This window comes from Sander vitreus, chromosome 9 (genome assembly GCF_031162955.1).
Source record: "Sander vitreus isolate 19-12246 chromosome 9, sanVit1, whole genome shotgun sequence".
NCBI lineage: Eukaryota > Metazoa > Chordata > Actinopteri > Perciformes > Percidae > Sander > Sander vitreus.
Window position 1 is genome coordinate 23059329 of NC_135863.1, and position 27500 is coordinate 23086828.

Consider the following 27500-nt stretch of genomic DNA (forward strand, 5'->3'; position numbering starts at 1 on the left):
ATTTTGGGTTTTGTAGTTGATAACGCTTAGCCCGTGGGGAAACAAAATGTTGAAGTTATACCCTCCAGTAAAAAGCCAGAAATAACTAGAGATGTTCTGATACCGATACCAGTATCGGTATCGGCTCCGATACTGCCTAAAACGCTGGTATCGGGAAGTACTGGAGTTAATGCACCGATCAGATACCACGTAATAAAGCCCTAAAGAAAATCAACGTTAAAGTAGTTTATTTATGTTCTTTATCCGTTATAACTGACTGTCAAACTGCATAATAAAAAAAAGTTCTGGGGCATTCATTGCTTGTGTGTTCATGTTTCACAAAGAGTTTAACCTGAACCAGACCGACAACAAAGAGAAATAATATCACATCCATACAGGGATAGTAGTATACACTTGATGAAACATAATAAAATATATGACACACTCGTATCGGATTGGTACTCGGTATCGGCCGATAGGCAAGTTCAGGGTATCAGAATCGGTATCGGGAAGCAAAAAATGGTATCGGGCCATCTCTAGAAATAACCATACAGTATAACTCAAAGGCCTTTTATAGATTGTATATCTTCCTATTTTGTTGCTGACTCTTGTTTCCTACTAAAACCATCCATTGCCTAAATTATAGTCAGTTTTATCTCCCTCAAATGTACCATACTCTCCCTTGAATTGATCAAGATGTCTTCTTTTTTTATTCCATATGCAAAAGTCATCATCAGTCTCAGGGCTCTAGACCGCAGACAAGAGAAAAGGGGAGCGAAAGTTGGGTTTGATTGGATATATCATTGTGGCCACATTCTTTGGAAAATATCGCCTTTAGCTCAGACCATCCAAACGTACATGTGCACACTTAAGGTAAATTATTAAATGAATATTCACCTAGTTTTCGCCTTCAAATGAAGCCATGTGGTAGCACTGCACCCAAAGCTGAAGCAGCTGAACCTTAACCCAGCATATTTCCTCTGTTTTCCCTTGTGTGAATATGTATTAAACCAGTATGAACACCGGCATTGTGTGGGGGCCTCCGGGGCCTAAAGGCCCATGGAAGATGGTTTTCTCAGCTGAGTGTAGGAGCACATAGGGACCCTGTGTATTGCTTCTATTTTTCTAGTAATGATATGTCTTCATCAGACCTGTCAGTGAGGGGGTTCTCTAACGTATTCCCCTTTTCTCCTTTTCTTGTTAGTTTCTCTAAACTAAAAGGTGTTGAGGTTAAAAATAAACCCAGTCAACAAGCCATAGTGGTTTAAAAAGAGCTCGACTAGACCAAACTGTGGTCAGGCAATGTGTATTTACAGTAGTAGTGCACCTAAATGGAAAATAACTAGTTGTATCCAGTGGTTTTGTATTTGGGTTGAACTTTTACATATTTTCCTTTCTGAATTAGATACACACTATCTGTTGAAAAGTGTACATTCATCCACATATGCTAAATCTCTTGAATTAATCACAACGGAGAAGTACCCATCCTTATCAGTCGGATTTGGGTAAATATGTGTTATGGAGACAAGAGGTAGAAATATTTCGAGGGGGTTTTCTTTTCCTGAAAATTTAATAAAATAAACGGTGAAAGATGATGTGTCGGCCACCATAGCAAATACAATCCATCCCTGGCTTTCCACTGTTTCTCTTGGTTGTGGATAAATCAGGGGTGTCCAGATTGAGAGCTTTGTTTCAGTCATAGACAAAAAAATTGATTTTGGCAGTTTGTGAAAGCAGCAGCTTAATGCTTTAATCCTAGATATAGCTAGATCGAGGCATGTGGAATTGCAGGATTGTACATTGGAGCTCTCCGTTCTAGTAATGAGATAGAATTAACTTATACAACACTAACATTATAGTTCAAAAGGGGCTCTGTGTTATCTACAAGTAGAGTCCCTGCCATTTTACTTCCCCCAACCACTTTACTGCCCTTTACTATCTTTCTGTTGTCTTTGTTTTTTTTCACCATAGAGGCTTTTTTTCCTGCTATTAAAAAACCTGTTCAATTGTATTTTTGTAATAGCATGGCAGGAACAGAAAGCTGATGTTTCATAATAATGCCATAATTTAAGAGCTAACTTATGTAGTTTGGCATGTTGATTTGCTAAATGGTACCCACCTTTTTCTCGGATGCCAAGCAGCAAGAGAGTAATGATATCTTTATCTGGAGTCTTTGAGTTTCGGATTTACCCAGAGCTTTTAATATCTTATTTAATCAACATTCTTCTGTGAACCATATTATCTCGCCCTACCACGTGACTCCACTGTCAGCATTTAAACCAGTCTTCTTTTATTCCCCTTTTTGGTCTGAGGGATGTTATGAATGTTTTCATCCATTTCACAATCTGGTTGTATAACCTCTATCAACATTCCCCACCATAGTGTAATTGCCAGTCAAAATACAAATCAGAGGGAGTCATTTCCAAGTAGCATTCTAATCTTGCAAATTGATTTCATATTGGAGATGATCTTGCTCAGATGTCGGAATCAGTCAATTTCTGTGATACAAGTACAGAGGAGCCTCATCTATCGGCTTTGATGGCTTTGTCTAGGGGTCCGAGACGTGATGGACTAATCCATCAGATGTGTGCTCTGTTTGTCTATACCTTGACCCTTTATGTCTTGCATAGACTAAATATATGATATATACTGTATATTTTCCCGTTCTCTGAATTCGTTTTAAAGTGGTTCAAACAGGCCTAATCCACATCCTACTAATTAAGTACATATGCTCAGTTCAGTGCAGCCAATACAAACGGCCAAGTGGGAATCATAGGAATGTATGATTTCACTGCCTCTGTACCATGCCAAGGATTAGCCAACTGTGCCTCAGCAATATCAACTGTTGCGAGAAATTACGTTTTGAATAGCAGTCCTTAGTAATTGTCCTAATTAATTGTACACACAACTACCTATTACCTAAGTGTTCAGTCAATTATTTCTTCATCACCCCCCCCCTTCCCCTCCCCCCGCCACTTTAAAATTGGTACTTACCATCAGAGGTAAGTGTTCCCTGCGGTGGTGGAGGGTCAATCCCAAATGGGCTTGCAGTAGGAGAGTCCATGCGTGATCCTCTGGGAAAGGCCCGGTTGTTATTGTCCCGTTGTATCTCATTGGTGAAACGGTTGTTAACTGGTAGATTCTGCGGTACCACCTGTACCAGTGGGGGAACTACGGGCAGCTCACTGCGTCCCAGTGTCCTCAGACACTGCTCCTCCAGTGCCGAGATGAGAACGGACTGGTTGTTGACCACCCCGGCCATTGTGGCAAACCTGGCCTCTAGCTCCTTGTACCTTGAAGCCAGTCGCATCATCTCAGAAGTCACATTGAGGACGCGGTTCTCCAGCTGGGCCAGCTCCAGAGAGTTGTCTCTTTTCCTGATGATCTCATGCAGCAGCTGCATATAGAGCTGGGTCACCCTGGAGTTCATGTTCCGGCTCTCTTTCCGCAGCAGCTTCATCTCATTCACCAAATTACCATCTACATCCACCACCAGCTGCAGCGTCTCAATCTCACGCCGCTGTTTGCTGAGCACCTCCCGCACATCTGAAATGTCTATACGGGTCACTCTGTCCTTGTCTGGCTCTGGGCCTGTGGTGCTGGCACAGATTGGACCTGATGACAGATATGAATTATTTAGGAGATTACCAAGAAGCCATTTAGAGTTTTAGAAAAGCAAAGGATAGTTAAATGAAGACACTTAAATATTATTACAAAACGTTATCCTTTTGAACCTGTGATTCTCTGCTCAGGAACCAGGAAGGTGTAGGAACACTTTTTGGCATCAGGGTCGATGGGGGCTCTTTTATTCCTGTGGAGAGAAAGCTCTTTGGTCCTCCGGGCTTCCCTGGAGCTCCTGCAGTAACTTTCCTCCCAGAGGGAGAGGCAGAGCAGGGTGCACAGGCTCCACAACAGCCCCTGCATTGCTGCTGGCTAGTTAAATGGATAGATGGACAGCTACTGGTGCTCCCTCCAGGTCCCCCCAGCCCTCCCTGCAAAAATACAAGATCCTAAGCGCTTGGACTCTGAAACAGACACATCTTTGTTTACATAGGCTAACAAAAGAAATGTTAACAGCAGGAGTGTTGATTGTGTGCTGTTCCATAGCAGGGCATCTTAGTGCTGTAAGATTTTAATGAAAAGGTATTTGACACTATTTCTAAATACTTACAATCATTGATTGTTTAGGAAAGTGTTCACTCACTTTGCAGTAGCACAGTTGTCAGGTCATTGTTCCACATAGAGTTGTTTATGTGGAAAGATTGAAAGCGTGAGCACATTTGCTGTGCAGCCCACGGGACGAGGTCTGCTTTCTGTTTCAGTTAGTTCTCCTGCTGACAGACTCCCCATTTTTCTGAGGACCTGTTGGTTTCCCCCCTGTTAAAGAGGTCTGCCATGTGGCTGCTGGCTGTGCTTTTATCTCTGGTACCTGCACTTACTCTTACTTCATCTTCTTTACTCTGTAAATGAGATTCTTTTCTCTAGCAAATTCCTAACTTGTCTTGCATATTATCTACCTGACTGGTCTTTTTCGTCCACATGAACTATTCTAGGAAACCTTCTTAAAAAACCAGGAACAGCGTTTTGACCATGGGAAAATCGTTTCAGTTTTTGTTTCTGGTGCATATTGTCGTTCCTGCTGACAGTCAGCCGATGGCCCAGTAAGTCAGGTTTGCAGCGCTAAATGGCTGATTTGTCCAATACAAGCCGTTTAACTACTACAGCTCATGTAGAGCATATAGACTTTCAAACAACAGGGGTTGTCACTAGTATCAATATTAGGAGAAGGATGAGAATATTCTTTTAATGTTAACTAAGAAGCTTGATATCACTCACTTGTTTCAATGCAATTATACGCTAAAAGTAAATCAAATGCACACTCTTCACTGCTCTCGATATGGCCGTAATGCTTTGCTGTTGTTTTTAGTCTCCCTTTCTACCTCCACATCTTCTTTCCAACAGTAATTCAAGCATCACTGTCTCGGCATGCAAAATTAGTCTTTTTAATTTGTAATTTATCTTCACACTTGTTTGGATGCAACAGAGATGCAAACTCAAACCGCTTAACCTTGTTGTCTTCCCGTCGACCATGCATGTTTTTGTTTTTCTGGGTCAAAATTTAAACTTTTTGTTCAACGTTTTGGTCTTCTTTTTTGACAGTTTTTGTTGATTTTTTTCACTGTGCCTTTTGACGTTTTTGAAGCCTTTTCTGAAATTTTTGTCACTTTTTTCAACGTTCTTTGATCCATTATTTTTTTCAAATGCTATAACATTGAATAAAACACCCACATTCATTGAAAGTAGTGGACTGATCATTTATTTTACTTGTGAAGAGCGTTATACGGAACCGTCCACGTTATTTTTTTTTTTATTATTATTTGGTTGAAAGAAACCCAAATTTGTGGTATAGAAACTTTCTGAAAATGGGTTAAGTTTGACCCGAGGACAACAGGAGGGTTAAGGAACTTTTGGCTTCTGATTTATGTCCTTGTTTTTCTCAAAAAGGCCTCTAAGAGGGTTCATGACCTCCTTCCTGCTCAGAGATCTGACCTTGTTGTCCTGTACGATCCGTACACCTAACAGGAATGTTAAGTAGGAGGCAGTATTTGTGTTTCACTTGAAAGAGTTCACAGACGCACACATACAGGTAGTCACTACAGGGGTGTGAGATGAAGGCAAGGAAAACAGTGTGTGCAGAGTCGTCTTCAGCACTGTCTAATTTGAGGGGTGACAGCTGGAACTCCCCCTCTTTCTCATCCCTGCTGTTTCTAGTTCTGTTTCTCATCAGTGCACAAGCACAAACACACTTGCACAGACGCACACACTGCTCCATTTAACACCCTGGTCTGGGCCTGCGCAAGGCCAAGACTGTCTAGCCCTCCTAATCCACTCCAACACTTCTCAGATCCTTTTTACTCAGTGCCACATCATTGTGTCTTCCACATGACACCATTGTGGTTCTTCAGGAACTCTGGCAATTCTGTCACTTGGAACAATGTCGAGAGGGGACAGGATTACAGCTAGTACTGCAGATCCGCAGATCTCGCTGCTATGCATAAGCTCGCGTGTCCATCTGTATGATTGAATACTGTGTGTGCATGACTATCCAGAGACGTTATTCATTTTCATGGTGCTGTGTTTTTCCAGCAGCCGATGTGTCTGACAGCGTAACCAGGTACTGTATCCTCGCTGAACTCGGTGAGAGCTGCTAATGACTTTAACAGCAGCATCAGCAGTATCGGTTCTCTCAAGTGCATCTTCTCTTCCAAAAAACTATAACTGGCTTTCTACTGCTGCTGGAAGCTCCATAAAGTGTCCACATTCAGCATCATCCACATGCCCCCTAAGCATGACCGGCTCACACAAACATTACAGCTCATCCATCAGCTATCGCCTCCTTGATTTCCCCATATCTTTCTTTATATCCTTTTCTTTTCCTTCTCCCCCCCCCCCCCCGCCCTTTCTTCTTTCCTGTCTTCTGGAGTCTGTTTTCCTCTTGGGTGGGGGTTCTTAGTACGAGGGGCCTCGTCTCTTTCATGGAACCACAACATATCAAAGACATTCCAGGGAACGTGGAGAGGTCACCAGTGTGTCTTGAAAGTACAAGGTTTACAGCGTTTCCTCAGAACAAGCAGTGCGGCTTCTTTTCTTTTTTTTTTCTACCCCAACAAACCGAAACTAAACACTGCTGAAGTGCTCGGGGACCGGGAAGGCTATTGAGCGGAAAGCAAAGCGTTGGGGAAACCTGTGGGAGTTAAACTTTGTGCACGTGAATGTGCATTCACATGCTATGCTTGCTGTCCGTATGCAGAAACAGTGTGTTTTTGAGAGTTCTTTAGAACCTCGACATTACATTTGGACCGATCTGTGCAGCCGCCCTTCTTGACCAACTATATTGGGCCGGCAGAGATGCCAACAATAGCTCACATCTGTCGCTTTTCAGATTTAACAACAAGCGTTGTTTCTCAACTGGCTGCACTTAAATCTGACAGACCAGCCCGTTTACTGAATCTGGTTTTAGCTTACAATGGAAGCACTGTGCAACTCCTGTTTGTATGTATTGTGTATATATATATATATTGTCATATGTATTTATGACAAGTTTTTATACAGCATGTATCATGTGCATTGTTTTATTTCCATTCGCTGGACAAACCCTAAAGTTTGCTTTTAGCTCACATGTACAATTGATGTATTTCTAGGGTAGTGTGCCTTGGCATGACTGAGCAATGTTCCCTCACATGTTTCTAACTCTTGACTATTATTTAGATGGAAATGCATTGTGGGGTGCTCCAGAGAAATGCTACTTACATTCATCAGAACCTAGAGGCGCACTGGGCTATGTGCGTACTACAGAGACAGAACAAGGGAAGGAGATTAGGAGCAACAGTCTGTTAAGGCTGAAACAAAGCACAAATATGTAAAAGGATAGCACAGACAGCAGTGGATCAAAAATGGAAGAGACAAGTAGTGATAGAAAGTGGGTCAAGGACCTTTTCCTCTTCCTGGCCAGGTATCATGAACATAACTTGAGGCAGATGAAATACTCCTATTCCTTTTTTAGTCTTGACAAATGCTCACTCTTTTGTCTGCCTGTTTCTTTCCATTTAATTGCCTTCCTCTCTGTTTAAACCCCCTGCCTCCTTACTTTCCTTTTCTTCTGTTTTTGAATACTTTCCTTTCTCTTTGCTTTCTCTGTTTTGTGTTGCTTCCCGTCTTTCCTCTCAAGGTCTTTTGGTTACAGGTAAATCACTTAAGCAGCAGATTTCAATGCATATAGAAGCCACCGGCTGTTAGCAGCACAGCAAATAACAGAAATTGAAACAATTTTTCTCCCTAATATGAGTAGGATTTATTAAGTTTCCTATTGGCTCAGCCCTACTGACAAACATCCATGTGAAACCAGTGTGTGGAATAAAGGATTTGCAGCTGGCTACGAGCTTTATAAGTCTTCCTAAGTGCACCGCTGGGTCCTCACCCCGCTAATAGTTATGAATAGTTAGGAGACCTATGATAGTGGCTTTTTAATTGTCCTCACTCCCCACTGTCTGTCTCTCTCTCCATCTGTCTGAGCTGTGGTTTAATTTATTTTCATGGCTGTTATTGGAACAGTCTTAGAACAGACAATTATTTATCTTTAGCATACTTCCTTTGCTCTTTTTACACCCCAATAAAGCCCACAACTTTTCAAGATGGGGTTTGGCTTACGTTAATTATGTGGAGGTGTGTATATAGCGAGGACACTGGCTTTCGTCTACCTTGGTTTTCTGTGTAGATGTTGTACATTAATGGTGATTAGCTTTGCGCCGCAGTAGGAGACAGAAATCATTCTTTTCTGCTTGCCGTCAGAGAGGAAATGACCAGAGAACTCATTAAGCTAGACGTTCGCTTACATTACTGTTAGACAGGAAAAATTTGTTTTGCCTCGTTGGTTAAACAACATAACGAATGTTGGTTGTTACCTGAGAAAGAAAAACCATATGTCTCACTGGTGGCTTTAGGTTACTCTGTATGTATTGGCAAAAAAAACCTACTAGAACGCAGGCATCATTTTGTGATCCAAGCCAAAGCAAACTGCTCAATGAACTGATGAACAATTGGTATAAGCTGTCATGGAATGGATTTCATGGAAAATCACTGCAGGTTTGTGCCGTATGTCAATATCATACAGTATTTATTATACCTTCTAACATACACCCATTTACGCTTTCAGGTAATCCTAGCTAGGGACGCACCGATACTGATGTCGGATATTGGGCCGATACTGACTTAAATAGCTGGATCGGGTATCAGTGACAAGGGGGCCAATCTATTCAATTCAATTTTATGTTTATATACTTTTTTATAGTGGATACCATTTTATATCTGCATTTAAAAGGTTTACACTTGAATTGTAATTCCTGTCAATTTTGAAGATTGTTGGTGCACAATTATTCTTTTTTGCTAACAATTCAGTACATGTATATCTATGCATTTGTTACATTTTGTTTTACAAAGTTAGGAAATCAGTGTTTAAGTCGAGCCCGATGTTGACACGTGAAAGAATGATCCCAGTCACTTCCACACAGTGAGGCATACAGCTTATTAATTAACCACTGCTACCAGATTGGTACTCTGTATCGGTCGATACCCAAAGCTAAGGTACTGGTGTCGGGATCAGGACTGATGAAGTCAGATCGGTGCATCCATACACCTAGCTAAAACTAATACAAGATCTGTAATAAATCTCACCTTCAGCACCACAAACTACAAGTCTCTAAAATGACCTAACCGTTGAATCAACATTTCTAAAATTTCTAAAATGGTAGGATTTATTGCAGGACGGTTGTGTTAGACTGCATTAGTTTTAGATAGGTGTAATTTATACAGTGTACAATATACTTTTTTTTTAGAAGAAATGGTAGCACAGAAAGTCAGATAACCAAACTTGATAGTTTGTCTTTCCTGATGCTTTGCGCTTTGAAGAACAACAGAATCTGTTGTGGTGATGTGCTAGTTGTACATTTGGTGCACTGGACTGTTCATGCATGCATCAGGCAAGCATGAACTTGAGTCCCCGATTCAGGCTGTGATCCTGTCAAAGTATCTTTTGACTGTTGTGTGGGTTTCAGAGCTCCTGGTCTCCTACAATGATTTGCCTGTTGTGTCAGTCCGTAGCCTGATGGATTGCAGTTCAAAAACCAGGAGAGATTTATAATTTCATAACCAATGTACTTCCCAGCCTCAAAATCCCCAGCTTCCACTCCCCCATCTGGTCCTCAGACTTTCCCACAAGAAGTCCAAAACGCTCTTAAACACACAACATATCAGCGCTAGTCAGAAGAACGAGAGAAACGTAAAAATAAAAGGGGTTGAGTGAAGAAGAAAAACGAAATTGGATTTGCAGCAACAATAAACAGCAGCACTGCTTTACATGGCAACATGGAGCTCAGCCAGCTGTACTGTTGGAGAGCAGAGACCGACTTTCTCCCAGCATTTCATCCACACATGATGTCACCAGCCACCGTTTTTAAGTTACATGACCACTCATGTACTCTGTCCCCCAAAGACACAAGTTATAACTCATGCTTTTGTGCTTGCTAAAACAATTGGTTACAGAACCACAGATGGTGAAAATGAAAGGGGAAACTGACAGCTGAGAAACTGTCTGACTAGTTTGGAAAAAGGGAAAGAATTAAAATAAGAGCAAAGAAATGGCTATGTGAGCTTATGGAGGACGTGGGCTGGAGAGGGGAGCACAGCATGTGGGGAAGTAGGAAAAGTACTGACATTATGAAACGATTAACGAAAACAAAAACAACACCACACTCCTTAAAGCAGCGCAAACAACAACAACAAAAAATGTCATAAAAACCTCATCAATGAAAATTGTAGAAACCTAACAGAGATTACATACTGCTGCCGCAGTGGAATAGGAAACACATCCTGGTACAGTATTAATGGAGTAGTTTTATATCTCTTCATTAAACAGTGCATGTTGAAATATTAAAAGGGAAATCAATGACGATATAAAGAGCTAGAAATGGGATTTTCTCTGGATGAGGTGGAAGAAGTAAATTTTGTGAGATTTAAGTGGTTCTGTTTAGGAAGACATTAGCCTGTGGTCAGAACACAAACCAACGCTATGAAACCCCCAAGTGGTTCCTGCATCTGGCTTTCTAGCTATTGAGATGTCTACTTTCATGATGCTCTATTAGCATCACGAAGCCCCACAGCCCCCCATCTGTTTTCCTTCTTCAGAAGTGAAACTCTAAACATGTGGGCTGATGTTGGGAGGTCAGAGGTCCATATGTGGGATTAGGGTGCAGCCCCTCCCGTCCGCTCCACAACCCCTGCAATCAATCGGTCTTTGTGGAAAACGGGTTCCCCCTCATCTTTCTTATTATTTTTATTTATTTTTTTGCACAGCACACACACAAATGCAGAAACACGCAGAGGTGTCCAGAGTTCATATAAGGCCATCCCTCTCTGCCTGTCATACTTTGTCAAGATAAGGACTCTCCAACACCGTCCTCCCATCACTCTGTGACACACACCCACCCACACACACACACAGACACACACAGAGAGAGCAAACACAGCCTGCACCTCAACACAAACAACTCTCCTTGTACGCACACTCGCAATCATGTATGCAGCCATATTAATTCTTGCCTAACAAAATCTACCCCAGTAATGTATTACCCAGGCTGAAAGATTAGCTGTTACCTCGCCCGTTCAGGTGGCCTTTCTCTCTGATTAAATTAAACTTGTAAAGTGACACTTGGCTCTGAACGAACACATGCTGCCGCCAAGGTTTCACACATTACAAAAGAGCTGGAGCAGGGTCGGGGAGAGGGTAGAGCTGGGAGGAGGGAGTATTAAAATGTTACAGCTTTTATATAAATGTTTGTTTGGCTGGACTGTGTACATTTTCATATTCAGGAGATCACTTGTAACCACTCGTTCTCTGTTTTAATTCTCCCCTGAGTCGCACCTCACTTTAAGCTCAAACCTTCCGACTGCACATGCTTTCTATTAGTTGAATCACCAAGGAAGAACACATAAATCCACACACCCAGCATAACGCACTCATTGCCCACCTGCTCTACTTAGTTACATACCTCCACTTCTCTTGTCTGTTTGCCCTGACCCCCAGGCTGACCTTTACCTCCTGATGGTTACCAGTCCGTTCAACTGTGTCCAAGCTCTCATTAGGGGGATTCTAAATGAGCATCACGGTGCAGCTAGAGAGCTTTCCTCAAACTTTGCTACAGCTCTTTTTTTTTTTCCCCCTCACAGTTGTTGTCATTTTTTTGTGGTATCTTCACCCAATCTAACGGTGCTACAGGCTTCCCCGTAGCTCATATTGTAGGTTTGAGTTTTAGGAGATACAATGTGTCTGGCTTCTTGTGCTGTGGTTGGATTTTATCCACATGCCGTCAGCACAGCACAAGAGTGATGTTTTTAGACAAGTCCATGTGTCGTGTGTGTGTGTTATCTGTGTCTGCTTCTATATGTGTTCTACTGATAAGATCAGCTGAGCTGTGTCTGTGAAAGGGTCCACACCCAGCCTCAGATCACACAGTGAGGTACGATTGGCCGCACGCCCCAAAAACCGCAAGCTGGTGCTGGCTGAGTGAGCTATCAATCCCCCGCTGCGTTACAACATGGTCGGTGACAGGGACGAGGGGAGGGCAGCGGTTAACTGGCTCTGACATCCTACCACAAACTACCTGACTGCTATGTCTTGGCTTGTTCTGTGAGTTTAAAAAAAACTTAAAATAGGAAAGACCTCAAACGGAAAGTCTGTTGTGATTTGTAGTCCTGGGTTGAGGGTTAAGAGAATGGGTAGTTTTATGTGTGGATTAGCTGTTATGACCCACTTAAAGCTTTCTCCCAGGCTCTGAACCCCATGCAGGTGAACCTGAGGGACCAAACACTGCGGCTCCAGCACAGAATGTTCTGGATATTTCTCAAACAGCTGCTCCCACCTTCTCTTTATCTGTTGAGCTTTCTTTTTTTCTTTTCCAGGCTGAGTTATTGGAGGTATTGATATTATGATTTATTACTGTACGCCGGGAAGAACCAGCCAGCTCATGAAATGTTTTCTTAGCCTTTCGCCATTCCCTCATTTTTGCCTTTTTCCTTTAAGCTATTTGAAGCTCAAAGTGTGTGTGTTGCACTGTCCTCTCTCTCATTGTCGATTTACAGCGTTCACAGATGTGGCTTTGTAGCGAACAGAATATTTTCCACAGATCCCCACCACCAGGCCAGGAACATAAGTGAAAACATTTGAAGATAATTGTGAGTTGGTGATATGGAAGTGCACCAGATTGATGCTGTTAGTGTTCAAAGCTTTTGCTATCATAGTGTCTTAAGTCCATGGGCTGTATTTGATAGAGGATGTGGTTATAGTGTTGGATTATATTGTTACCCCCCTGTTTAAGTGACTCAGAAACAGCATTTGAACTTTTAAGGACTTCACAAACTTCAATGCTCTTTCTGTGCTTCTCGATGCATGACCTCACTACCCCCCATATGTAACAAGGAGAAGCATGTGCTGAGAGACACGTCACTACCTCATTAGGCGTAATATTGTTGATCTAACCCTGATTCCACTGGGTTAACTCTGCTCTATCCCCGCACCCACTGGCTCTAGATTGTGCTGAATGAGGAAACCAAAAGCCAAGAAAAAATAAACAAGCCTGGCTCCAGAGCTCAAATCTCTCCATCTGATCAGATCAGTCTCCCTCAAGTGTTTTGCTGGAATGCCCCCCCCCCCCCTTCTCTCTTTAGCTTTCTGTTTCTCTTCAGGTAGGCGTTAAGATACATTTTAACAGTTGAGGTGTTTCTCCCTGTTACATCTAAAAGAAATGACTGAGACACCAATAACATTCATTATGTTCTTCTGTTAAAATGTATCCTCTATACAATGCAAATGTGAATATCACTAAACGCCATACTTGACAAATTTTGTTCATGTATTTTGCCTACACAAATGGTATCCTACACACCCTTGGTCACATATACTATACGTCACATCGCATGTGTTGATTGTATACACATGATGCCGTTGTCAGCATGCTGTACACAGTATATCCCAAGCCTCAGGCTCCAGAGGAAAGCCAAAGAAGCGTTGCTAAATGTTTCTGTCTGCAGCCGGAGCCTCCAGTCACGAAACGTCCTAACCTCTTCAACCTCTCAGCCAGAGCTCGCACAGCTGCCCAGACACACACACGCACATACACACACACACACACACACACACACACACACACACACACACACACAGTCATGCTGATACATACACACATTTCAAAAACAAACTTGGAAACAGAATGAACTCGGGCAACATTTACCTTTCTTTTGTTACCAGTAGTGGGGGTGTGTTTCCTTCAGTTATAGTTTCACGTGTGTGTTGTGTTGCGTCTTCACCGAGCTGCACGGCTCAGGAGTCATCTCTCTGTCTCTTTGTCCCAGTCTTCTCAGGTGCTCCCCTCCACTCACTCCTTCTATCCTGCAGCGGAAAAATCACAATACATAAAGGCTGTTTTGCCAAGGCCCTATTTCCCAAAGATGTGCTCCTCTCTGTGGCCTCAGCTGTCCTGGGGCGCGGGCTGGGGCATGGTTCAATAGCTGGCCAATTCAACAGACTAAGCGCTGACGACTGATGTCTTGAGGTTTTCACAAAGGATGGGGGAGACTAGAAGAGGGAGGGGGAAGGAGGAAGAGAGGGGAGGAGAAGGGGGATGAGGGTGTGGGAGTTTAAGATTGCCTTTTTTTCCCCTCCTCTTTCTTCCTTTTTTTTTTTTTTTGAGTGGCCCAGCCTACCTCTGATGTCACTGTGATGGAAAAGAAGAGAATAACAGAGCTGCCTCCATGAGTTTACCATCCTCAACAATGACCGCCGTGGTTCTTGTATAGAAGAAGTGAGTTGAGTGAAAGGAAGTGAAACCTTCTTGATTTCAGAAGTGTTTGAGCTGCTTTGACCCCAAACCTGCTTTCTCCTTTAGCAGTGGGCAGAGCTGATTGTAATGCTGCTGAGGTTTCTGAGCAGCTTCCTGTAGAGCACCAGCTGGACATGTGAGGGCAGGAGATAAATGAAGGCAGATAAAGCTGTGATGTTATTGGAGCAGAATCCTTGCTCCGGGTGCAGTCTGAGCTCGTCTGGTCCTTATCACCGCTGCCATTTTTACCTTAATGTGTTGAGGTGTGTGAGACATGGACATATATGGGGGTTTTTTGTGCTAAAATATTTGCAAGATCTTTTAGATACCGGGCTAAGAAAAGCAGATAGAGGATGCAGTTTTTTTTCCAAACTTTGTGACCAGGTTACCCTTAGGTTTCTAGTCTGATCTGTTCATGCTGTGCAAGTGTTTCCACATTGTAAACACATACAAAGTGTAAGTGTACCCCTAACCGCAGGTCCTCTGAGCAAGCATCTGTCTGTGTGTGTGTTCCAGGCAGTATGAATTTGTGCATGACTAACTGCTGTTGTCCCTGACAGGCTCTCAAAACAGCAGCTACAGCGGTTAAGCCTTCAGGATCCCTTCTCTTCCTCCTCTTCTCCCCATCTCTCACTTTCCCTCTTACACACAGCTGTGTCTTCAAACTCATGTAAACTGCTTCTCCTGCTCTCTCTCGCTCTCTCTCTGATTCTAATCGTGTGTGTGTGTGTGTGTGTGTGTGTGGTATTCTGAAGACGAGCTTTGGCCCCTTTTATCTCCTGGATCTGGTCCTGCAGTTCTGTTGTTGCTTATTTGTACATCCGTGTTTAGACTCTGCGTGCACAAAGTTGCAAATGCATGTGTAAATTTGCGCACATCTGTGAGTATTGGTGTTATGTAGTGTGATAAATATTCATACATCCGCACTCAGTCTCAATGATGGTGTGTGAAAGAAACCTTGACCAAGGAGGAGAGAGGAAGGAAAGGCACACCATCGGTTCACTTCTGAAGCTTGTTACTCTATTTTCAGAATGGTGGGAAGCTACTCCTGGGTTTTGTCTCTCAATGTTAATATTTATGTAACGAGAGACTAAGAATCTCAGCTCTGCTCCATTTCTGCCAAGAAATAGGCAATTGGAGAGGGAACAGGGGGGAAAGATAGATGGCCTTGAGTTGTAAAGTCTGAAGAGAAGATATGGCATTCATTTAGATCCATGGGGAGCGGATCAGTGCATAAGAGAGTTTGCGCAGGGTTCTTATTCTTATTCTTATGTTCTTATTCTTATTCCCTAGTGTTCCCCTGTGGTGTTTACAATAACACCTCCAACAGATCGACGCTGTGCTCATTTGGCTTACAGTGGGGCCCTCGACTCACTAAAGAATAAGAGGAAAAAAGGGAGGAGGGCTGTGTGTTTCTCCTATACGTAACATGTTGCATCTTTTTCCTGTCTGCTGCTTTGTTTTTAGGGATGTACCTGTCCGATCTGACGTATATAGACTCAGCCTACCCCTCCACGGGCAGCATACTGGAGAACGAACAGAGATCAAACCTGATGAACAATATTCTCAGAATCATATCAGACCTGCAAAGATCCTGTACCTATGGTGAGTTTAGACTCACACGGCCACACGTTCATTTTTGTTTGGTTTCAGTGTAGTCTTGCAGTTCTTCTACAGCTTACAGATCCTCCAGCATAGAGCTCGTAGACATTCAAGTAGTTGTTACTTGGATTCATTATTAGTAAATATATTATATCTTTATTACAGCCTAGATACATATGCTGTTTTACATCGCATGAACATGCGTGCATTTCTTCTAATGTCACCATCTTCCCTCTTTCAGATGTAACAGTCTTGCTTCATGTACAGAAGTATCTGAACTCCGTCAGGTACATCGAGGAGCTGCAGAAGTTTGTGGAGGACGACAATTACAAGTAAGAAACCAAACTCCGATGGACACCATGCTTTTTGCCTCATAATCTCTGATTCAGTCACAAGAGCAATTTATTTGCCAGGAAGATCAAACAGCTTCTTTTTTTTTATCCTGTTAATATTATTGTTTGCTGCCTGGCACAGTGCTCATCTGTCTTTCCCAAAAATATTCCATCACCATAATTATTTTGGGGGATGAACTCAAGCTGACAAATTACTTAATGTATTTTTTTTTTATTATTATTGTTTTTTAAGGTTGTCACAGAAGATTGAGCCAGGCACCAGCACACCACGAGCAAATGCCTCCAAAGAGGATATTGTCGGTACGTCGGGTCGTAAATGTAGAATTAAACCAGTTTATCATCTTTTTTTTTTTTTTACTTTTCGTTCTTCCTGGTCTATAAATCTGGTCTTCCCGTCCCACTCCTACCAACAGGCCAGGAAGCGTCAGCATCTCCTCTCTGCGGCCGTAAATGTACGGTAGCAGCTGAAGGAACCAAAGTCCCGGCCACACCGCCCTCCCCCAGGAACCTGCTGCCCTACGGACACAGGAAGTGCCACAGCCTGGGCTACAAGTCAGTTCATTAGTAACATTAGGTCGAAAAACTGTATTTTCATCAGTCAACAACGTTGATTGTACCTTGGTGGTAGATGATGAAGATGATGGCCCGAAAATGACTTACCACCTTCTCTCTTTATCTCTCTGTCCCTGCTGTCTGCTGTGCTCTGTGCCCACATAGTTTCATCCACAAGATGAATACAGTAGAGTTTAAAAGCGCTACGTTCCCCAATGCTGGTTCTCGCCACCTGTTGGACGATAGTGTGATGGAGAGCCACAGTCCCACCAGGGGGCAAGCAGAGAGCTCAACTCTGTCCAGTGGTATTTCACTTGGTAAGACATACACATGCGTACGTATTACCACGACGCACACTTCTATCTTCAATGACCAGTCCTTCCAGAAAAATGCAGAGTTTTTTTGTGATTGTTGTGGACAAAAATCCATGATTATGCGGCACGTTTTCTTAAATAATGCGATGGAATATGCGGGATATTTATGAAATGAAATTGCGGGAACTTTCATCATGGCTTCATCGCGGGGTTTGCAGCTTTTCGATGATGTTCACGTTACGTAATAACATCACTTCATAACGTCACTTCATAACGTTCCCATGGCAACGGGGAAATGGCTGCTTTTTCAACTTTCTGCTGAGACTTTTTTGCAACGAAAATGCGGGGATTATGAAATCATGCAAGCCCCGCATATTTTGCGCGGAAATCGGCAATTTATGCGGCGAAAGTGCGCCGTATTTGAAAAAAATGCGGCCCCCGCATAAATATGCGGACTTTGGCTGATTATACATTGAATTATGCGATCGCATAATCGCGTTTTTCTGGGGGGACTGAATGACATGTTGTGCTCTTTTTTTTGTGAATGATTTGTATCTGTACACAGGTAGCAGCGAGGGCTCTGAGCTCAGTGAAGAGGTGTCCTGGCCAGCTTTTGAGAGGTGAGGTTACTACGTTTGTCTCGGCAGTGGTTTGTCATCACATCCACATGTAAGATCCTAAAAATGCCCCCGTCCCTGTTGTGATTGTAATCATTTTCAAAGCTCTGGCCTCAAAGACACAGCTATGCGAAATGATCGGCCATTAAAACTTGCACACGAACGCAGCATCCAGCCTCGCTTTTAGCCCTGCGCACAGGGCCGTCATGCCTTATTCCTCCACCGCTGCTCTCAGATGCTTCTGCGGCAGCTTGAAATTTATTAAAAGCTTAACATTTAAATCCCCTAACCAGTTGTTCCCCTGTGCCAACAAGTGTCTGGAGCCACACTCCCTAGTTCAAGAATCAACTGGCCTGAAAATGATCTCAACCTTCTTTCCAAAACACCATTTCATGAAATTGTTGAATAACCCTGTAATGTAAACACACATCCATCAACAAGTCCTCTAACCAAATGAGCGCTCCTCCATCCAACCCTAACCAATGCAATCTTAAGGGAAAAACAACAAGAACAAAAAACACACCCACACAGCCTTAACAATGTCCCGTGCCCCCTATCCTGTCCTGTCTTATCCTATTCTGAACAGGACTCGGTTCTATCACTCTCTGGGCCCAGTCACCCGTGTGGCCCGCATCCCCTACAGAGGAGTCCTGAGGCCCAGCAGGTACACGTATCTCGACCGGAACCAACCTGAGCTGAACCAAGCTCACCCTCTCTTATCCTCACCTCACGCCCCTTTAGCTATGTGCTGGTGCGTGTGTGCGAGTGTGTGTAGTGCTGGGATAAATTGTGAGTGTGTGTGTGTGGGTGTGTGTGATCAGGTGAAGGGCTAAGGATCTGTTTGGGGTCATGATTCTTCATCTTTTGCTGCGTACAATCAGCCTATAATCCACCTTTCTTTAATTTATTGCATGCACACACACACACATAGAGCTTATGGTCAACCTGGACTTCTTCTTGTGCTAAGTTTCCGAGATAGTTCACAGTTTGGAGCTAAAAGATGAGTTTCCACAGTCACTCTGAGCTCCATGTGTTACTGGAAAGAAACTTACATCTTCATTCCTGAGGTAGAGAGGAACAGACTCTTCAAGGACTATTAAAGCTTATGGACGACGTTGCATATAAAAACGTCCCTTGCGGTTAGAGATGGTTCTCTCTCTCTCTCTCTCTCTCTCTCTCTCTCTCTCTCTCTCTCTCTCTCTCTCTCTTTTTCCACCAGGCTTCACTGGGCTCCTGCGCTGGGCTTCCTGCTCTCATCCTCCAGACAGACATAATCTGCACACCACCTTGTCTGCCTCTGCTCCTCTTGCTGCTGATACCAGTGTTAAGATTAATATCTGTAAAATTCAATTCTGTGAAAACAAGACAGAAATAGATGTAGCTTTAAAAAAAAAAACATACTTTCGTGAAGCAGAGAGAGCTTTGCAGATTGTGTCTTGTCTTTACTACTAGTTCATCTCTGATTTTGATCTCGTTATGTGTGCATGCATGACAACATGCATGTTTCCTCGTGTGTACGTTTGTGTGCGTATAGCTTGTAATGTTTGTCTTTGTCCTGTTTGTAGCTCAGCGGAGTCGGAGGAGCTCGCAGTTCACTTGTACCCCGGAGCAGTCACAGTGCAGGGGGTGTTGAGACGGAAGACTGTGCTCAAGGAGGGCAAGAAACCAACAGTGAGATCCCACACACACACTCATATATACGTACATATCCATAAATGTTCATATATCCATGTGCTGTTCATATCTATACCTACCTACTGTACAGGAGCAGATGGGCAATAAAAGATGTCTGCAGAGACTCCTTAACCTGCAGAACATCTCTGTTTTATATCTGTTCTTTATACTCACTGTAATTCTCTTCCTCTTTGACCATGCTTGCATTTGTTTTTTTCTTCCACTGCTTTTGTTCGCCTTGTGCCTCTTAAGCCATTTTTATATTTGCACTGAGATTATCCTATTCTGTTTTGACTGGAAATAAATCTGGAGCTCTTTATGCAGTTGAAATAACTTAAAACTGTCATAGGTAGTGCGGGTGAATAACAAGCTTCTTTGATGAAGTATCGAGGGCTACACTATTTTTCCCAATCTGGCCATTTTTATTTTCACATGCTTTTCTTTCATCTCATAGCTCTCTTTATTGTCCTTGTATTAGTCTTTAAAGAGTTCAGTGTTTATGGAACAAGTTGCTCATTTTGCACACTTAGTCTCCAGTTATCCACCCAAGCATGGACAAGCAAAGACTTGTAGTTCCCCAAACCATACGGTCTTTTCCCCTGTGATACATCTTTCTGTCTTTCTAATCTTGTGTCTTTACCTTTGTAAGTAAGTGATGCAACACAGAAGCAGAACCATAATAAAATCACAAACATCCCAGAGAGTTGACTCTTTAAAACATTCTGATGGCACATACTGTAGAGTTGAATATTTCACTTTTCTGCCTCCAGGTGGCGTCATGGACCAAATACTGGGTCGCTCTGTGCGGAACCCAGCTCTACTACTACACCGCCAAGTCCCTGAAGGCCACTGAGAGAAAACATGTAAGTCACACAAACATTCACACTGGTCCATGACCATCCTTTGTGTAACAGTCTGAGGGCACATTTCATGCCATGCATTCCTGCAGGGGATGATAGGAATGTTGGAGGTTTTTGTTATGTATGTTTGTTTGTTTGTTTGTTTATGCAGGCGAGGACAACGACTGATCGCACATAACATAATCTCTTCCATGTAAACCACAGTTGTTGATAGAAGTGAGAGTAAATGACCCCAACACACACTTGGTTTTACAAGGAGGCGACACATGATAGCCATTACTTCCTCACAGAGAAAGTTTGATTACAGAATGAACTCGGGGCGACACACTTAATGATTCTTCTTTCTGTGTGTGTGTTTTGTTTACTCCGTTTGCTCAGGAAAAGAGAAATCCTAGCAAAAATGCAGAAAAATGACCCATTTTTGAAGCGTGTTCAGTGCATCTGGCTGGGTGTGTGTTCGCGTGTATCCGTTTGACAGGAACATGTACTGAAACTGTACAGGAGCTCAGAGGAGAGCGTAGGGAAGAAAGGACGATAAGAACTGGAAGAAAACCTTAGATGAGTGGACATGAGATGCAGTGATTGTGTGCCTTTGAGCGTGCGTGTCTGTGGATTGGGGGGACAGGCAGATGGTAGCACTCATTGAATAATGAGACCAGTGACATCACCGCAGTCCTGTGTGTTACTCGCAGGCTAATTAGAACCTCGTGGAGTGCACATGCAGGCTCACAGGCAAGATCTGGACGTTACACACACACACACACATGCACACAAAGCCCGTGTTAACATTTTTTTTTTCTTACAGTAACATTTAGCCACAACATTTCGTCACAAGAAAGACAATTAACTCTGTTTCCAACTTGTCCTCCGCACAGTTCAAGTCGACGTCCAGTAAGAGCGTGTGTGTAGTGGGTCTCATGGCCATGATGGCTGACGATCCCGAGCATCCTGATGTCTTCTTGCTGACGGACTCCGAGCAAGGTGAGACACGCACGCACGCACGCACACACACACACACACACACACACACACACACTCTGTCCTGAACTTTTCCACTGTGACTTTGTTTATATTTTACCCGGCGGGCCAAAGTCAAGTGAGGCTTCTGCCATCTTTCCAGAGTGTTGTGAAAGCAGGTGGAAACGAGAGACTTGGCATCTCATATTGTTTTTCTCCGTTGCCTAGGTAACACCTACAAGTACCAAGCAGGGAACAGAATGAACGCATTGCTCTGGTTCAAACATCTGAGCGCTGCCTGCCAGAGCAATAGGCAACAGGTATGGAGCCGCATAAACACTCACAGACACACGCACATTGTAGAACGTTGCCTTTATTTTTACACACCTCGCTTTTTTCCCCAGGTGCCAGCCAATCTGATGTCATTCGAGTGACCGATGCTGAGGAGTGTAACTGAGCAAAGGGGGAGAGGGATGAGGAAACAGACGAGGAGGATGAGGAGGAGTATTGATGACTCAGTAGTGGGAGCTTTCACTGCCATGAGCCCTGACCGCCGATTCTCCGATTCTAACCCCGGCCTCACTGCAGCCTCACCTACCGCCACTGCCTTAACCAGTACTGTGTGTGTGTGTGTGTGTGTGTGTGTGTGTGTGTGTGTGTGTTGACTACTGAACAAGGACCTGCACCACTGCTCTTTTCTCCCATTTGCTCTGTGTCTTTTGTTTTTACTGTGCAGCACTTCAGTGGAGCCATTCGACTTCTCCTCTTCTCTCACAGACTGTCCTCGGATGGACAAAAATAATCCTCTTCTTTGTTTTTGTTTTTTTAAGGGGTTAACTGTTTTTATTTGTGTCCCCGCCGTGCTCAAATGCAAGATTTCACCTTTTAATCGGCTGGACACACAATCACAACACGCACACTCACATCGGACTAACCCATTGGACTTTTGGAGGGTTTGAAAACACTTTTTTTTTTTACTTACCCTGTTCCTACTTGGTCTCTTCATTCACTTGTGTTGGCTTGGAGTCACATGCTTATTTACATGAGCCTCACACACACACACACACACACACACACACACACACACACACACACACACACCGGCCTATTTGATCGTGTTGTAAGGGCTCTGATTCGCAATCGATTCCAGCAGAAACAATTTCCCCACTTCCTGAATGTGTCTAGTTTTTATTACAGAACTCTGCCCGCCTTTTTTCTCATATACTCGCTAAGTGTTGTGAACGTCTGCGTGCGTGATTGTATAACTGCATTGGGTGACGAGGGTTGGGAGGGCAAATTTTTGCTTAAATGACAGGAATCTCGTCTGTGTTCCACATAGGTACGATCATCCCAGAATCTAAGCTAAGACGTGTTCACAGTTGGGTAGACGAGAGTTAATTCTTTTACACACCTGTATCTTTTGTTTTTCTCCAGTGTTGTCTGCTCTCTGCCAGCGGATGCTCGCTTTACCAGACTCACACACATACTTAACACTAAAGACTTGAAACTGTGAAAGGGTCCAAGAGAGAGAGCAACGGGAACTCATAATACATGATTCTATCTCCTCTTCTATCTTGTTGCTTGATATGGTCAGAGTCTCTGGTCTGAAGCAGACATTCAAAGCTACCAGGAGCCATACAGAGTCTACTTTAAATCTTGTTTGTTTATGTTGTTTTGTGTTGTTACATTTTTTATTTTTTTTTCCCCCTTTTTTGGGAGGGATGGTGCAGTTCACAGTATTACCATGTAGTAGATAATTGCATGTCAATGTAGTTTTGTCTGTTACATTTTTTGTGTTTTTCTCCCCTTTTGGAGCAGTTATTTTGAATATTTTATGTACGTGTGAATTTTATTTTTTCAAAAACAAAATTGCCCCTTATTCTATTAACCAGGACCCAGCTCAATTTTAGGCCCTAACTGTGTTACATCTGATTTGGAACAAGCACCTTGGTTATAATGTAGTGCCAAGTGATGTAACATCACTGTTTTTCTTCAGGTTGACGAAACGTTGCAGGAGCTGCAGTGGAATCAGATGTAGGTACAGCCGGAAAAACCTGGGATTTACAGTTTATCACTGTGCGTCACAGATGTTTCACGGTGTCGCAAACAGACTATTGACGTTTGTTTTCGTTGGGGAGCTCGTTGCATCCAAATGAACAAACATGATCAGGATGATGGAGATGACAATGATGGGAGACTTTTTCGCCCAGTAATATTCATCAAATTATGTCCTTTTCTTTTTTTCTTTTTTTATTATAAAACAGCTGTTTACATTGTATGTTTACACAATCTTTTGCCCAAAATCACAATCCCCTCAGTGCTCCACATGTACTAACAAATCCATGTAACAAATCCATACTCGCAGCACTGGATCCCCTCTAATGTGCTTCAGTCGGTCTTCTCCAGGCTAATATCCAGTCGATAGAGGCACAATGATGTTTTTAAACTGTCCTCAACACAATATACAAGTCAACAATTCAAATTTTTAGGTCAGACGAACCACACCAAACTGACAATGTAGTGCCCGTAAAGAGATGTTCAGTCCTTTGTATGTTAACGAAAGGAGGGATAGTAGTGGATGAACCTGTGGAAGAGTGAATGAGGAATCCAAAGTACAGGCATATGCAATACGTGTATGCATTTGTGTGCCTGTGCATACTTGTCTATTTTTCTAAAACATTGTAATTTCCACGCTGGCTTGTGTCGTACTAAAAGTGTGAAGAAAAGGACCCATGAGCAGATAAGAAGTGAAAAGTGGTACTCATCTGTGTCCACTGGGGCCTGTGAAAGCGCTTGTTGCTGCACAATGGAGCAGAGACTGTTTTGAAGGGACAAAATCCCAGAGCTGAAGCACTATGGAGACTGATCATCGCTGGTGTTTGAATCTGATTGGTTGGCTGGGGACGAGGTGTCTGTGATTGAAATGGGTGAGACAGAGACTGTTTACGACTGTATATCTACAAATGGTGGAGCTTAACCGGCTGTCATTTGCAATATATTGACACATTGGACCCGTTAAACAAGAATTGATGCGGTCTCATAAAAAAGGACTGTAAACCGAAGGAGCTGGTATGTAAACAAACCCAACGCAGACAGTCAACATTACGTCACATTTCCCTTCTTTCTATTTACTTTATCTGATGTGAAGAGAGATGTAATTGATGTGGTGATGTGGTTAGTTTTATACCTAACCAGACCTTTTTTTTGGGGGGGGGGGGCATCTTGGAAGGTTTATTTGAATCAGTTTGAGTTTAACAATCCTTTCCTCGAGAATTACCCAGATCATGTTGAGCCCGTTTTGTGAGGTTTTCCCTCACTGTAACCTGAGTTTACACAATTGTCTTTGTTTTATTATCCTTGTTGTACAGTGGACAGTACTGTCAACATATTGGAAACACGTTTCATTTTGGGATGTTTTGTGGTTTTAGCCGACTAATTTCTTAGGATTTCAAGGCCAATCACTACTAGCATAATAACCGCACAATCATCTATTTTGGGATGAGAGTGGAAAATTCAAATGCCATGCGCTCCTCATTTAAGATCATTTTTGGCTATTACAAAGAAACTTTGATGCCATGCTTGAAAATTCCCCCTTTCTGTGGTGCGAGTTTGTTTCCTTTAAATTGACCATACTATGTACACATGCACAATTGTCCCTGTGTGAACTGTTTTGAGTGAATCTGCCTTCTGAATTAATTATTTTAAGAGTTGAGATGAAGGTTTTGACCGGAGGAAGCGTTTTCAGTGCGGTTATACAATGTGTTTGTCCTCTGATTTGGTGAAGTGGAATCAATGTGAATCTGGACAGGCATCGTTCACTGTTTACCAAGGACATCAACAACAATAACCTTTGTTCATGTCGCTGAAGGTGACGAGGGTGATGTGTAGATGACCTTTGACCTCCACCCTTTACCTGGCTCCGTCTGCCCTGTGTCATAACTGTGGCGAGCGCTGTGACCTCACTGCTGAGTGATGCGCTGCCTGGTGTGAAGACTGAGAACCAATAAACACTCTGCCCTTTTTTTACTCCACACATCGGTTTCATGCTCATTTTTCTGTTGGAGCCTGTGTGATTGTTTATCAGGGATGGGGGGGGGGGTGAGTGGAAGGCTGTGTGCTAGTGAGTGTGTATTGTATCATAGTTGTATTATATTAAATGGTTCAATACTACTTTGAATACAGCCAATCAGTTCCAGCCTTTTTCAAGCTGCTGTTGAGTTGTAGGGATGACTGAGAGTGACTGACTGTTGATGGAAGTTGCCTGAAGGGATTTCTCCTGCAGAGTCCGCCTCGTTTCTTTACAGTATTAGTCTTGCTCCTTTATAACAATATACTCAAAATGTTATCCAAAAATTGTGATTTTTGAATTGGCTAACAAAATACAAAAGAACAAATTACATTAACTTCAGTAATTGTGTTGGCTTATCAGTACTTTTTCTTGATGAAGCGTTACTTCATTAGGCTGCAGTTACATTTACATCCATCATTGCTGCTTCTTTTTTTTCTAGTAAAATGAGCAGCTGTGGGCTCATTGGAAGTGAGCGTTCAGTCAGTCAGTAAAGGAAAATTACTTAGGTAATCTCAAAATTTCGCCATCTAAACTAGGTATATTCAGCGCTTTGTTGTAAATATAATCAACTTTTTTTAATATGCACAATTCTAAGGGGCTATAATGGTGTTTATTTTTTAAAACAAAAACTCTTCTAATGTAAAATCCAATCCGATCAGACAATGGGGTTGCAAGGTAAATCTAACAGGAAAGGAAAGCAGAAAAAGACTACTTTCTCATTTTGGCTTTGCACCTTTTCAGGACTCTGAAAAATTGCTAAATAATAATATTGTAAATGAATAATCGCTTCAATAATCATAGTACTTTGACCTTGTCTGAACTATGGCTTCGTTTTAAGGGGTGGCAAGTATCATTATCACTGGTATTGGTGTTGCAGTCTATGGTATGGATGTAAATAGTGCACCACCGCCACCTAGTGGCTGCCTGGAGCTCCTACAGGAGGAGGAAGTGTTTTGGAAGTGGACACGGCAGGCCAGAGAAGGGCGGAGGAGAGGGAGCTACCGGGGGGACTGAGAAAACGATAAGGCATCGTCAGTTTTAGCGGCAGGACAATTTGTTATATTTAACCTAAATATCGCAGGAGTTCACATACACTTGGAAGCTACTTTGACTACGGTGAACGACATATGGCCATAAGGTAAGTCAGCTTGGTCTGCAGCCAGTAAAAACAACAGACGTACTGTAACTGTAACGTTAGCTAGCTGGCAGCTTTAACGTTAGCTAACCTACATAGCAAGGTGTGCAACGGCTTGCTAAGCAGCTAGCAGTGCTGTGATAGATTTGACCATATCGTTGCAGATATGGTGACCTGATAAGGCAAATAACGCCATTGTAGAACGCATTTAAGTTGAGCCATCATTGAGAGGTTTTAGGTGCCTTTATGCAGTCAGTGTTAAACCAGCAGTTTCTCACTGGTGTTAAAAAAAAAAAAAAAGCAACATCATGAAAGACCGATTGTATGAAGAAGCGATTGCCTGCGTGGCCAGACCTGTGTGTCGGCTGAGCTGTGTCAAAACTAGCTGAATCGTAATTTAGCATATCTTTGCCTGTTAATGGCTAGCTTGGTGTCGTTTTGTCACAGTTTTGATAACGTTGCGCTGGGGTTCGTTGGCGCTAACTTATATTAACGATAGCAGAGTCGGTTAACTGCCAGTTGAACGTGGCAGTGTTAATGTTACTGCAAAAGCTCACAGCGTGCAAAACTGACATGTAATCTTAACGTTAAACCCCCGTGTTCAGCTCATTTTTGTGACTGTGTTTAAGCTGTAGCTGGTAGGTGAATTAAACATAAGGCTTTGTAATCGGAGGGAACATCACTGGGGTTCAGCCCATTTCTCTTTTGCAAGGTTAGACCGTCAAGACACAGAGGTTGTGCTGGGTCTACCACCTCGTATGACCCCCCTGCACCACAGCAGGACTAGCTACCTGTCCATCATCTGCTCGGAAACAGGCAGGGTCGATAAAGACAAAGTTCCTCCTTCCCCCAAATCCAAATCCGTGTTGGAGAGGGAGGGATGGTTTTACCTGAAACAGGGAGGTTTGAATTAGAGCTGGGCAATATATCGATATTATATCAATATCGTGATATGAGAC

At 42.9% G+C, this 27500-nt stretch overlaps 3 protein-coding genes across 5 annotated transcripts in view; 2 read left to right on the top strand and 1 right to left on the bottom strand.

Annotated features, from left to right (window-relative positions):
- The window catches only part of angptl1a (angiopoietin-like 1a), a 17097-nt gene extending 2937 nt beyond the window's left edge, over positions 1-14160 (bottom strand). The window contains exons 1-3 of one of the 2 annotated variants that reach the window (XM_078259385.1): positions 13821-14160; positions 3714-3971; positions 2974-3594 (exon numbers count right to left, since the gene is read on the bottom strand). In XM_078259385.1, the coding sequence (XP_078115511.1) occupies positions 2974-3594; positions 3714-3903 (811 nt within the window). In that variant the 5' untranslated portion in view covers positions 3904-3971; positions 13821-14160. The remainder of the gene's footprint in view (positions 1-2973; positions 3595-3713; positions 3972-13820) is intronic. The other variant, XM_078259386.1, reaches the window with a different exon arrangement.
- The window catches only part of ralgps2 (Ral GEF with PH domain and SH3 binding motif 2), a 79453-nt gene extending 54085 nt beyond the window's left edge, over positions 1-25368 (top strand). The window contains exons 10-21 of one of the 2 annotated variants that reach the window (XM_078259389.1): positions 15876-16013; positions 16252-16342; positions 16596-16663; positions 16777-16915; positions 17081-17232; positions 17795-17849; positions 18433-18510; positions 19412-19517; positions 20291-20383; positions 21256-21361; positions 21566-21657; positions 21742-25368. In XM_078259389.1, the coding sequence (XP_078115515.1) occupies positions 15876-16013; positions 16252-16342; positions 16596-16663; positions 16777-16915; positions 17081-17232; positions 17795-17849; positions 18433-18510; positions 19412-19517; positions 20291-20383; positions 21256-21361; positions 21566-21657; positions 21742-21771 (1148 nt within the window). In that variant the 3' untranslated portion in view covers positions 21772-25368. The remainder of the gene's footprint in view (positions 1-15875; positions 16014-16251; positions 16343-16595; positions 16664-16776; positions 16916-17080; positions 17233-17794; positions 17850-18432; positions 18511-19411; positions 19518-20290; positions 20384-21255; positions 21362-21565; positions 21658-21741) is intronic. The other variant, XM_078259390.1, reaches the window with a different exon arrangement.
- A 991-nt stretch (positions 25369-26359) lies between these two features.
- fam20b (FAM20B glycosaminoglycan xylosylkinase) overlaps positions 26360-27500 on the top strand; it is a 17735-nt gene continuing 16594 nt past the window's right edge. Inside the window, exon 1 of the mRNA XM_078259393.1 lies at positions 26360-26544. The gene's annotated coding sequence lies outside the window, so the exon portion shown is untranslated. The remainder of the gene's footprint in view (positions 26545-27500) is intronic.